The 13,966-nt window shown below is 28.7% G+C and overlaps 1 protein-coding gene across 4 annotated transcripts in view; it reads right to left on the bottom strand.

Moving 5' to 3' along the window:
* LOC126745874 (serine-rich adhesin for platelets-like) overlaps positions 1-13,966 on the bottom strand; it is a 200,526-nt gene that overhangs the window by 52,421 nt on the left and 134,139 nt on the right. For all 4 annotated transcript variants that reach the window (XM_050453908.1, XM_050453921.1, XM_050453931.1 and 1 more), the window contains exon 3: positions 5,775-5,942. In XM_050453908.1, the coding sequence (XP_050309865.1) occupies positions 5,775-5,936 (162 nt within the window). In that variant the 5' untranslated portion in view covers positions 5,937-5,942. The remainder of the gene's footprint in view (positions 1-5,774; positions 5,943-13,966) is intronic.

Genomic DNA, 13,966 nt, shown 5'->3' with positions numbered 1-13,966 from the left:
TCAACAATCAAATATACTCGTTAAAAAACCATAAAAAAACATGTTTGAATATGCTCAAATGACCCAAACAGTTGCAAATTTATTAATAATGTTAGTATTAGGTATAAGACATAGCATTCCAAATATACTTCAAATTCTATGCAAATTCAAAAATTAAATAAAAAATAGGTGTTTAAATTTAAAAAATTGAAGTTAATGGTCGCTGCTTATTTTTGGTTCACCCTGTATACATGAATTCATCATCAAAAAAATCGCAATCGCAACAAAAAATGAAAATCGACGTGTACAAGCGTTTTTTTTTCGAACACACCCCTGAATTTTAAATGAATTTGTTCCAACTCGCGCGTCCTCACTGATGTTGTATATAAAGAAATTATTTAAATAAGTATTTTTGGGTGCAGATACTGGGCTACTAACATGCCTAAAGGGAATAAGCAGGAGGAAAAAGCATTGAAAACTATAATGGTTGGATATTGGGGAGAAGGATACAGACCATAGTCACTAGAGGAGAAATCAGAAATTAAACATGAACCATTAAATGCAAGAAACTATGTATCTAAACTATTATTAGACCCATCTGAAATAGAAGATCAAGATCCTACCGAAGAAAATATGATCGAGGAGTACGAAAATGTAAAAGAAAATTAAGACGAGTATACAGATCAAAATGGAGACACTGAGAGCTATGAAGAGGATTATGGAAATGAAGCTTTATCCCCAGAAACGAGAATAAGAGCAGGAAGAAATATAACCAGAATAGGAAATCTAAATGAATATGAGATTTATGTAGCATACTGCTTATTATCTGAGTTTAATAAAGAGGCAACGTATATACAGAAGCTATAGAATCAGAAAAGTGGAAACAAGCCATTAATAGTAAACTGGAATCGCATGAAAATCTGGAGACATGAACACCCATAGACCTGCTACTAGAAAAAGAATCCATAGACACTCAATGATTATTTAAATTAAAAGATTATGGTAAAAAAAGCCAGACTTAATGTTTTCAAGTTCCTTTTGATTCAGATGAATTTAGCTACTCACCCGTTTGTAGGCTTTGACTATAAGAATGCTATTGTCAATGTCTGTGCAGTGTAGTTGAACTTTGAGCCAAATTGATCTACAAACAGTATTCCTAAATGGAAAGAACTCCTAAACTTAAATAGCAAGATTCATTATTTTAAACTAAATCGAGCCCTTTAAGCCCTCTACTGTATAGGAATTAGATACAAAGTCACAAAATTAGTGCAAGATTTATATGACATATTTCATGTCAAAAATATACCCGATGCAACATCATTTGTAGAAATAGAGGGAGATATTTAAATTAGGAAATTGATTAAAAGATACCCAAACAAAAATTCTAAGGCTTTTAAAGGAATTTGGTATGACTGACTGTCATTCCATAGAAACACCCGTAAAACAGATTTTTCAGGTGGATAAAACTCAACTGACATTCCTTATGGAAAACCCATATGTAGCCTTATGTGTATTTATCAATTTAACTAGATATATTATACAGTGATTCAGTTTTGGATAGACCATTTTTATAACTGTGGAAATAGGATATTAAGATATCTGGGTGTTACAAGCGAACCAGGAGAGGAGGCAGTAGTTTAGAGTAGAAAAAGCATCAGTGGATTTGTTGGTATTCAGGCAGGCAATATGGTTGCCTAACACTCCAGAGTATGTGTCAGCTGGTATTTCAGAACTAGTTAATTTGAAAGGGATTTTATCAGAGTTTGACGAGTACAATCCAGTAACTTTAAAAATTAAACATTTTATGAAAAAGAACTGTTCAAATGTTACAATAATGTTATATTTATATTTTTAGTTTCAATTTTGGCATAAAACTAGTCAATAGTCAATTAAAATGTTATTTTAAAGGACATTTAAATTGAGGGGACGTGTTAAATATTGTGTTTACATAAGTGTAATCAGACCTTAAAGATATAAGTCACATAAATAGTTGTTCATTAATCTAGAGATTCATTAAAACGCATTATATCAATAAAATATCAAAAGTATTTTCACTTGTAACAACCACTTTCCACTTAATTCCTATTGATTCCACTTAATTTCTAATAAACCATGTACAGTTTTATAGAAAATCTAGAAAAATGTACAATCAAATTATTTACGGAATATATACAGTAATGGCCAAAAGTAATGGATAGACAAATGGTTTTTAAAAAAAATCATAGGAAATAAAATTTTGTAATAAAGATATTTAAGTATATTATGGGCAACATAAACATGGATAAAAATAATAAAACATTCTTTAGAAACAATCACCTAATTTGGTAAACAATAAGAAATAACTAAATACACGCTGGACAAAAGTAGATAGACAAATTTAAAAAATAAGTGTTTTTTTTTTAATTACAAACTAAACCATCTACAATATTAGTATTTTGTAAAATACCTATTATTGTCTATTACAGCCTGACATCTACGTGGCATTGATTTAATAAGTTTGTCTATGAGTTTAAAACCAATATTTTCCATTTCTGTTGCAACCGTTCGAATAATTCATCTTTATTTGAATAGTTTATATCCCTAATATCACGATCTACAATTTCCCATAAATTTTTGATGGGATTAAGATTGGGTGACTGGGATGGCCATTTTAAAACTGGTATTTTTTCTTCTTCGAAAAATTGCTTCATAATTTTGGAGGGATGCTTCGGGTCATTATCTTGCTGGAATTGGAATCTCAATGGTAAATTGTCTTCGACATAGGGCAACATAACATCTCTGAGAATATCCCTGTACATAAACCTGTCCATTATGCCCTCTATGCGGTGTAACGGACCCATTCCATAACCTGAGAAGCAACCCCAAACCATCACTGATCCACCTCCATGCTTAACTGTGGGTGTTGTGTACTTGGGATTCAAGCGCTGGCCAGAAGGATGTCTAACATATTGAATTCCATCGGAATTAAACAAATTAAACTTCGATTCGTCGCTTTAGTAAACACGTTTCCATTCATGCTTTGTCCAGTGTATATGCTCGCTATAATCGGGCTAAGCGATTCTTTTTTGAAAGCAATGGTTTTTTTGCTGGCCTACGTGCAAATAGATTCTCTTCTACCAACCTTCATCTTACAGTCCTTGAGGATACATTACAAATCCCTAGAGCCTATAATTCTATCTGAATTTGACGAGAAGTCATGAAAGGGTTATTCTGGCTAATTTGTTTTAATTTGTGTACAGCTCCAATGTCCATTTTTCTTGGTCGACCAGATTTATTTCTTGGCTCTAATGATCCTGTCCTTTCATATCTTCTGATAATAAAATTGCCCAAACAGCTTTTCTTTTAACATCAAATCTACGAGCAATATCAATTTGACGATCACCTGCGCGATATTCTTTAATAATGAGTTGTCTTAAATCGAGAGAGAATCTAATTCCGCGTGGCATCTTGCACCTTGAGTTAAAGAGAAGCAATACTATACTAATTTTATTTTATAAATATCTAGACAAAAAAATCATTCCAAAATTGTTTTTGTCTATCTACTTTTGACCAGCTATATTTATATTATTGCTTTATCTGATAGCAAGCAAAATATTTCACTGAAATTTATTGGTATCTTTTTATAGACCGCCTTACAAATAACAATAATTTAAAATCTAGGGGACCTGTGGGTTAATCTTTAAACAATTATATGAAAATAATACTTTGTCTATCTACTTTTGGCCACTATTGTATATGGTTTGATTGGTTCCTGTTAATTTTTTAGAAAAACATTGTGTTTCTCCCAAAAATCCAGTTTTTATCAATATCTTGTATATTTTTTTGTAAAAGACTAAAATAAGTTTCTTAACAAACGACTCAAAAAATGTAAAGAGGAATTTACAAATTCGTTTATTCTTTAGTTATATTCATTTGCAAAATTTTTAAAATAAAAAATCATCCTCCTCACAAAAACCCTATTTTTTTCAACACCGTGTATGGGTAATAGCATTTTGTGACTTTTTGGGAAAAAAAATCATATTTATCGACAAAATCAATTTTTCCTCAACACTTTGTATACTGTTCGAAGGAAGAGGAATCTAATCAAATTACTTGAAAAATGTTTATACTTATTTTAAAATTAATATTTGTTCTTTTAAATTTTTATTTACATCCTGTATATTATTTCAAAAAAAAACTTTAAAAAAAAAAATTTCAAGTTGTTTATACAATATGTATACAAATTTTTTAAATGTATACAAAGTTTTTTTTTTGTATAGCTTTTTGAATTATGAGCCTCTCTTTAAATTTATAGAAATTATCGATATAAATTAAAATCGCTTGAAAAATGTTTATAGTCATTTTCAAATTTATATTTAGAGAAGTTCTTGAGGACATTTTGGAGAATTTTGAATTAAGAAATCATCTATGTACCTCAGAAATCAATGTTTTTCCTATGAGAAACACTTTCACAAACATCGGAATACGTATACCGATATTCAAATTTGTACTTTAAATAGTTTTTGAGTTATGCGCCTTTTGTTAAATTTTAGAACATTAAAAACAAATAAAAATTATTTCAAACACCCTGAGTATTTCTTGAAATACTTAAAAAGGTATTTCATTAAATAGTTTTTCAAAACGGTAAAAGTTGTATCTAGAAAATTATGCGAACATAATAAATAAAATAGAATTAGGATAATTGAATAGGATTCTAATATGAATTAAAAACTGCCCTTATATGTAGGGAGTTCTATTTAAAATAACGAAGTTTACCCATAGCTTTGCTATAACTGTCATTTCGAAAATATTTAAGCCGACTTTTGCCATAAAATTAAGTATATTGTCAAGTTTTTCTTAATTATAGTTTTCCTACAATCGATCGATGTGGTTCCTGGATACTCACCCTGTATAGTATTGACCTCTGAAAAAGAATATTTCTTCGTCTTGGTAAAAGCAACTTATTGATCTACCTAATTATTGTTTAGTGTGACTAAACCTGTATGGTATGTTAATTTCTAAGAATTAAAGAAGACATTTCTAAAATCTGCAATATAAATAATACCAATTTAAAATTTATATGGATTGAAGGATATTAAGGCCTTAAAAAACCTAAAATTTTAAAGCAATTTATTTCTTTCTTCATTGAATACAGGTCTATTTATACATAAAAAAAACACTTCCTAACTTTTAATAGACCAGCTGAAATGGATGTTTTAAGAGTTCTAATGCCATGCTCATGCCATAACAAAGTAGTATCATCAGCAAATAATATGAAGCGTCCACTTCCTTTAAGGTTTCTTAAATCATCGGCTTAGTGGTACGTTAGAGTAACAATACAATAGATTCAAGCTGTTAAGCTTGGTAATTTTAATTCACCAAATATCTGAGTTCGATTTTCCGATGCTAATTATATAATATTACTATTTAGGATGCTGATAAACCAATAGCAATCGTAACATAGATCTATGTTTTAATATTTATCAACAACAATCTGTGATCAACATAGTATAGTACTATCTTTTCCGTTAATGAGCTAAAGAGGATGTAAACACAAAAATTTTAACTTATAGTTGGAAAAGTGTTTGAAGTGTAGAATTTTAAGAAAAATAATTTTTGTCTCAAAAAATATTTCACTTGCGATCTTTATCAGGAGTAATTTTCGAAGATATATAAATTAACTACAATTTCTAAATGATCCAGGCAGAAAAATTTGTATTATTAAGCTTTTACACTTAAGATTCTTTAACTAGAATCCTTGTGAGAATATTTTCATTATTTTCCCTTGTAAAAATATTAAAAAAACAATTGCTTACCCATGCTCCAGCTATCACGATGCTGTAACTGTACGGCACCAAAAGGCGTATCGACACTAGAAAAAAAATGGCAGCCATCAGCTGAAATGCGCCGCACACCACGTAAATTATGCCCCATAGTATCTGCAGTGCTGTCCAGAGTGGCTTACATCCTAAAACCATGCCGATCTAAAACAAGAAAATCCTATTTTAAAGATAATTTATTATAAAAAATTTATATGGTACAGAAGTTAAATCCCTTAAGGCTACATTAACCCTTAAAATGGAAAAACAACCCCTGCGGATAGATACATCGGCCAGACTCTTTGTTATACAAACTGACTGGGGCACCGAGTTTGATGTACCCTCTTTGAACGAATTTTTTGTGCTCTAGCTTTCCAGAGTCTTAAGTGCTTTTAGGTTTTTATATTTTTTTAATGATTAGATTTTTGCACGGATCTTTGAACTTCTTCTAACAAAGTAATTCAAATAAATTATCATAGCATTACGGTAACACCATTCAAATACCATTATTTAATATTAACAGGCGTTATTTAGCGCAAATTATGTTCCGAGCCATCGGGTTTCGAGATCGGCCGCGGATGTGAGGACGATCAATAAACAAGAGGAATACGGAACCAACAGATTCACAATAAAATTATAATTGAAACTGCCGCTGATTAAGAGGGGCATGCACCTATCGGATTTTTTTACAAAGCAGGTCTGATATGAGATGATTCGTAACACTGATTCTAGGAAGGTGCTCAGTTAAATCTACATATATTTTTTTTAAGAGTATTCGAAGTATATGTTCTTTAGAGTCCTTGAAAGTTTCACTTTCTTTAAATTTTGGGGTGTGAATATTTTTAGGATTTTATGGAAATATTTAAGAATATACCAAGAATAAAACTAAACTTAATGAATCCATTAATTCGTAGACTTTCTACAATGGCAAAATATACCTAAAATTTAAGGATTTTATCATTGTTATTCCGTATATACTCCCATCATTAGCCTCTTAGACTATCCAGATTTAAAAGTAAATATTTTAAGAGGTTCATTAGGAACATATAGGACATATTTAGAAAAGAATTTATAAGGAATATGACAAAAAAATAATTATAACAAAACTTTAATATTCAATTTTATTCAAGGATTTCGGTTAGTTGCGTTAGATTCATTTTTCGGAATTTAAGAATTTTGTTATCATAATTCCAACATAGGGTCTATACGTTACAAAATACCCATATTTAAAAAAGAATATAATAACTTTTTTTGGAAATATTATAGGAATATATCACAAGTAAAAACATTCGTATAGCTTGAATAATAAATGTCAATAAAAAATTTTTATTTACCGCATACTTACAAGAAATATTCTTGAAATTTAATGTAGGGTAAATATTTTTAGAAAGGAATTAATAAGAAATATGCTAAAAATATAAGCATTCTTGTTTAGTTATTAAATATCGATTAAAAATAAATATGTATTTCTTGCGTATCTATAAGGGATAATCCTAGAATTTAATCACTACAATTTAATGTAGGATGAATATTTTTTGGAAGAAATTTACTAGGCATATGCCAAAACTAAAATTATTCATATTATTTAAATATTTAATTTTATTTAAGCAATTTGTTTGAGGAATATTTATAGTAAATATTCCCGGAATCTAAAGATTTTTGTTGGCAGAATTCCAACGTATAGGTTTCCAAAATAGCCATACTTAGAAAAGAATATTCCTAGATATTTTAAGAAAAATGCAAAAAATAAAAGCATTTATATTGTAGTATTAAATATCAGTACAAAATATTTATTTCTTTTACACCTATAAGGACTAATCCTGAATAATATAGCATCAATATTTTCAGATGGGTTCATTTAAATTTTATTTAAGCAATTTATTTATCAGAATTATTCGTGGAATTTAAGGATTCTAATGTCGTAATTCCTCCGTATAGGTTCCCAATATAGCCTTATTTAAAGAATTATTTTTTTATATCGTATATAATAATTTATTTATTTCCTGCATATCTACGAAGGAATATTCCTGAAATTTAATGTTTCCATGTAGGTAGTAATAGTACTCAGCCAGATTTGGATATTTGTAGGAATGAATTTATATGGATAATGCAAAAAATTAAATTATTTACGTTACTTGAATATTAAATTTTAATTAAGCAACTTGTTTAGGTATATGATATTTTTCCTAAAGTATTTTATTAGCATAGTTCCAATGTAAAGGCTTCTCAAAATAGCATAAAAACATTCATATTGCTTGAATATTATATATAGCAATAAAGAAATAAATAGAATATTATTATATTAAAAATATTTATTCCTCGTACAACGGAAAGAAATATTGCTGGGGTTTTATCTTCGTAATTACAACGTATAGGTTTTTAAAATAGCCAAATTTGCGCGTAAATATGAAAATATTTAAGACATACGCTAAGACTAACTCTGCTCATATTGTCTTAATATTAAATTGTATTCAACTTATCAATCGATAATAAAAAGGTAATTTAAAAAACGCTAAACACTTAACACCAATAATCATAGTTATAGTACTTGATTAAAAACGCTGACTGGACACTTACTGAAAATAAACATCACTTTGGGAAAGCAGTCGTACCTGTATATTAGTCCTAAGGTTTATTTATCATTACCAAATTCATTTTCAAGAATTAATTCGTTATTTTTAATAATAATAATAACATAATAATAATAAACGACTTTTATTTGTAAAACTAATTACATAATATTGGTATTATAATATGTTTCTTAAGCTATCAGTAGGCGAAGTTTAGCCTAGGGCTATTCAAACTCAACCCTCTAACAGATTTCATTAAATGCTAAATAACACACATGTGCCAAATAATTATGCACTTGAAACGCACTTTAAATAATGTAGTATTAACTTATAGTTAACAGTAATTATAGAAAAAAAAATGTACAAAAAAGGAAATATAAAGAAAAAATATTCTTTAATTTTTTTACTTTAAAAAAATTTAAGAACTGGCTAATAAATTCAAATTCAATCCAAAAAACAATATAAGCAATATTATAGACTATTAAAATCAATAAACCAAAAAAAAGTATAATATCTATTGTCGTTGTACATTTACGTTTAAAATTTAATAATTGTTTATTTAATAATTTACTACTGACAAAGTTAACCTTTTGTGAATTTCGTTTATGCAATTTAATTATATACAATTACCATGAAATTAAAAAAAAATATATTAATGAATAAACACTATTATATATTTATTCATAGAATATATGTGCAAGAAATGATCTTAGTTATTAAATGATTTAAGTTTAGGAATCTTATCAATATGGTTATTTTAGAATCCAATAAATAAATTCAAAATAAATAGATTCAAAAATAGCCATATTTTGAATTGACTATTTGTAATGCTTTTTCAAGAAATATTAAGGAATATGCCAAAAACCAGACTAATCATAATACTTAAATAATAAATGTCATGAAAAAATTCCGCATACTTTTATTGATATTTCTGGAATTTATGATTTTTTGTAGGTAACTTCCTAACCTGTTTACGCATATTCTTATTGTCCTAATAATATTTTTTTAACATCTTGAGGAAATATGCCCAGAACAGGATTGTATGTTCATAACGTATATATTTTAAAAATAATAAATTTTTTAAAGTGACAATTTTTAAAGTCTTTTTGGGAATATTTTAAGCATATGGGGAGAATTAGATAAATCATAAATTTTATTGAAACCATTTCTTCGTGGCAGACTTTTCATGTAAATATTGTTACAGTTTAAATACATTTTAAAGAATATGCCGAGCATAAGACTATTCTAAGAATATTAAATTTAAGGAATTTAATGTATAGTAAAAATGAAATAAAAATATTTTTAGTATTTTCAATATTCACACATTTTAAATTGCATTTCTTTTATGAAAACTCTATAACAAATCATTTTTTATATTCATTGCATATTATGGGAATGTTCGAAATAGTAAATAATATACTCGAAAATAATTTTTGAAATATCCAAAGAATATTTCATATCCAGAAAAACTTCATTTAATGTTTAAAATATTCAAGGCTCTAAAATAATATGATTATAAATGGGCATTTGAGACTTTGGAAGACTATTGCTTAAGCAATCGAAGGGTTTTATACTAAACATTCATTCAATATTTCAGAAATAGAATCACCTATTTCACCAAATTAACTTGAAAATTCCTTGAATATCATACTTTATATAAATTATTTAATCTTGTAAGTTGAGTAAAAAGTAATATTTTTCATTTTTTATGACCATTTCATGAACAATCTGAGAATATTTGAAATATATATATTTATGTTATTGTTGTGACGAAATAAATAAATATGTCTTTATTTGGGATCAAATGCACATTACATTAAATTTGCCTAAAAAGGCGAAGATTAGCTAAAGCTGCTTTTATCTTTTAACATTAATAATAATAATAGTTATATAATAACATAAAATTTAAACAAGAGCAAATTGAAATAAAATAAAAAAACTAATTGTGCAATTGTTCCTCTAAGAACAAAGTTTTATATTCATTTTTAAAGCGGGATATTAAAATAACAAAATTAGGTCTAAGTCGATTATAAATTCTTAAGGCATTTTACGCATAACTACACATACACGCTATAGCACAGCTATAGCGACCGCAATGTCAGAGTCTTACGTCGTATATCTCTATCATGGATAGCATTTCTTAAAATTAATTTCTCTAATAGATATTTTGGCCTTTGGTTTTTATCCAGTCGATTAAGTTAATACAAAAATGTAAGAAAATGAAACTTAAAAACGAACGACATTTTTAGTCATTGCAATCAATAGATATAATACATATAGACACATGATCAAATTTTCTTAAATTGCACACAAAATGACAACACGTATTTTGTACACGTGGCAATCTCTGCTCGATTATTTTATCTAGACAGGGATAATAAACGATATAACAGTAATTTAAAATGGATGAAAACTAATGATACTGAGAGTTTTTTTCTTATCTTAAAATTTAAAATATGTTTGTTAACATAGAGCAAAACGCGTACGCAAATAACACCTCTGCAAAATAGCACTAATAAGTCCTGGGAATGTCGTAGCATCTTGACGCTCTCAGATAAAAGTCAGGGGGTTATTATCAAATTGAACGTATATGTTTTTTTCAATATTAGCACAACGATTTTTATTGGAAAAAAGTAATATCTTAGTTTAACTGACATTAATATTTAAGATGATCTCCCAGAAAACGAACCTTATCGTCAATGTTATATATAAAATATAGCATTCTAGTTTGGAATAATAAGACTAATTAGAAAGATCATTTTCAAAATTGCGAATGCTAATAACTTTTTATCTAGGTTTTCCAATTTTTATATTTAAAACACAGAATGGCATTTTGTTATGAGCTGAACTTACTGTACTGTAGTGGAAGAATTGTTTCTTTAATAAAGAAAGTGATATGGTATCAAAAAATAAAATAATTTGGAAATGTTCAAAAGGAAATTTCCATGACTCCAAAAAAACTGCCATAATAGTCTTTTGCAGATTAGAATATCAAGAGAAACTAGGGATGTCGGCTTTAAAATTTGTTTCTAGTTTCCTGGAATATTTATTGCTTTTAGAATACATACATGACATTTTTTTTTCGTTCCTTGGCCTTATGGTTGGCACATTTAGTCACTTGTTCCAATATAGGAACTCATTCATAAGAAAACAGATTGCTAATATAGTATTTAAACAGTTATTATACTATTGGGTAGTATAACATTGTATTCTTCTTGTAAATTCCAAAAAAGAGTATAAAAAAAGGAACAGTGCAAGAAAGATTAATAATGGGGATCTTAGACAGGATTACACGCTTCTCGTCATGGAGTCAATGCAGGATATTTTTTCAAAGAAAAAATACAGTGTGGCTCGGATAGGTAGGTAAATAATAGGGAACGAACAAAGGGCTCTCGAAGTAACTAAAATTATTTACTAGTGCATATACATCCAAGTTTTGGAAAATTTCAAAAATTTTAGGAAAATAGACTCTGTTCCATCGTCCGCAATTACGTTCGCTACAAGTGAAGTATGCCACATAGGAAGCAAGCCAAGCTCTTTCAATTTATTATGCAGAAACATTACTGCATCAATATTATTCTTACATTCAAACAAAATATGGTTCAAGTGATCAGTTGACTGATTATCACAATCACATATATATGAGTCATTTATTCCTAATTTATGTATATATTTATCGTAGATGGAGTTCGTAGGTTTAGGAGCAAGAAATCAAAAACTTTCTTTTTTGAAAAGGTACCGACGTTTCGACGTTTATTTACGTCTTTTTAAAAGCTGTAGTTAAGGAACACAACATTTTTTTTTTAAGCTCGTAACTGATTATTAATTATAAAACATCAAAATTATAGACATACATTTTTTTTATATCATAAAAAATAAAATAAAATAAAATAATAATACAAATTTCTTTTTTACTTAATTTATAGGCCATAAAAATTGACAAAAATAATAAATAAATAAAATTGAATACAACATTAAAATCACAATACCTACAAAACTGACAAACTCAAGATTTTATAAAAATTACCTGTTAATTGTAAAAAAGTTTTTTGTCGATTGCATATATACTAATGGCAACAAAACAAGATATTTAGATGGACACATATGTAATTATACTTTGAACAAACATAATATAAATCACACATAACAGACAATAACTTTTTTTTTGTTTTTTTTTTATACTTCACATTACTAACATATCACTTCTACGATATACATACATATATATTTACAAATAAACGAACGCCGTCAAGAGCCACAGATGAACTAAAATATTACAACTAATCTAAAATATCTTTAAAGTATGCATATAATTTGCTTTATTATGTGCTAATCCTGTCACGAAAATAAACAAAACAATAAACCAATTTATAGATTTTATATATACACATTAAAATGGTCTAAGGAACACTTAGAAAAATAGTTTTTTTCGCCTTATACATTTTTATATATTTATATTTTCATACGGAATAGATACTATCTTTATTATTAAGATACCAACGAAGTAAAATAAATATTTGGGTACAAAAAATCATGCCAGAACAGAGTTTTTTGCTACTTGCACATTTTGTCGAAATAACGCAGATTATAATTTTTAAATTTTAACGCAATATCGCATTTTCTGTGGTTCCAACCGAACAATTGTGATTTAGTTTTTATTCAATAAAAATGGAAAGACGACATTTAACTCGAGAGGAAATGCTAAGAGCAGTCGGAATGCTTGAGGCAGGAACAAGTCAAAGAGACGTTGCAAGAGCTTTGGATACATCTCCCAGTGTAATTAACCGTTTGTGGACAAGATATAGAGAGACAAATGATGTTAGAGAACGGCATCAAGGCCCGTCTCGGGTTACCACACCTGCCCAAGACCGTTTTATAACTGTGCAAGCTCAAAGAAATCCCACGGTAACAGCCTCTGTTTTGGTTCAGCAGGTCTCACGAGTGCATAACGTCGAGGTTTCAGGTCAAACTATTAGAAACCGTTTGCATGAAAGAGGACTTCATGCCAGAAGACCCCTAAGGGTTCCTCGGTTACCTTTAGGAAATCGAGGTGCAAGATTAACGTGGTGCCAAGAACATGTTAATTGGAATCAAGAAAGATGGGCCACAGTTCTTTTTACGGATGAGTCTCGATTTTCATTATATCCTGATTCTGGTAGAATTCGTGTCTGGAGAGAGGAAGGAAATGAAAGTCGTTTGCGTCATGCCCGGGAAGTAGTAAGGCAACGTGGTGGATCACTAATGTTTTGGGGTGGCATTAGACTTGACGGAACAACGAACCTCATTTTTGTGGAAAATACAATGACTGGAATAAGTTATAGGGATAATATACTACTGCCTATAATTGTTCCATATTTACGCGAAATGGGCCCAAATTCGTTGTTGCAACAAGATAATGCCCCACCACATCGAGTACGAATCGCTATTGAGGAAAGTCAAATCAATCTTCTACCCTGGCCCTCTACCTCACCGGACCTTAATCCAATTGAGCATGTTTGGGATAGGTTAAAAAGGCAACTTCTTCAATGATTTGATGTTATGTTTGTTCAAAGTATAATCGCATAGGTGTCCATCTACATATATTATTCTGTTGCCATTAGTATATATGCAATCGACAAA

Source organism: Anthonomus grandis, chromosome 1 (genome assembly GCF_022605725.1).
Source record: "Anthonomus grandis grandis chromosome 1, icAntGran1.3, whole genome shotgun sequence".
Lineage (NCBI taxonomy): Eukaryota > Metazoa > Arthropoda > Insecta > Coleoptera > Curculionidae > Anthonomus > Anthonomus grandis.
This window is presented reverse-complemented; position numbering and strand designations above follow the sequence as displayed.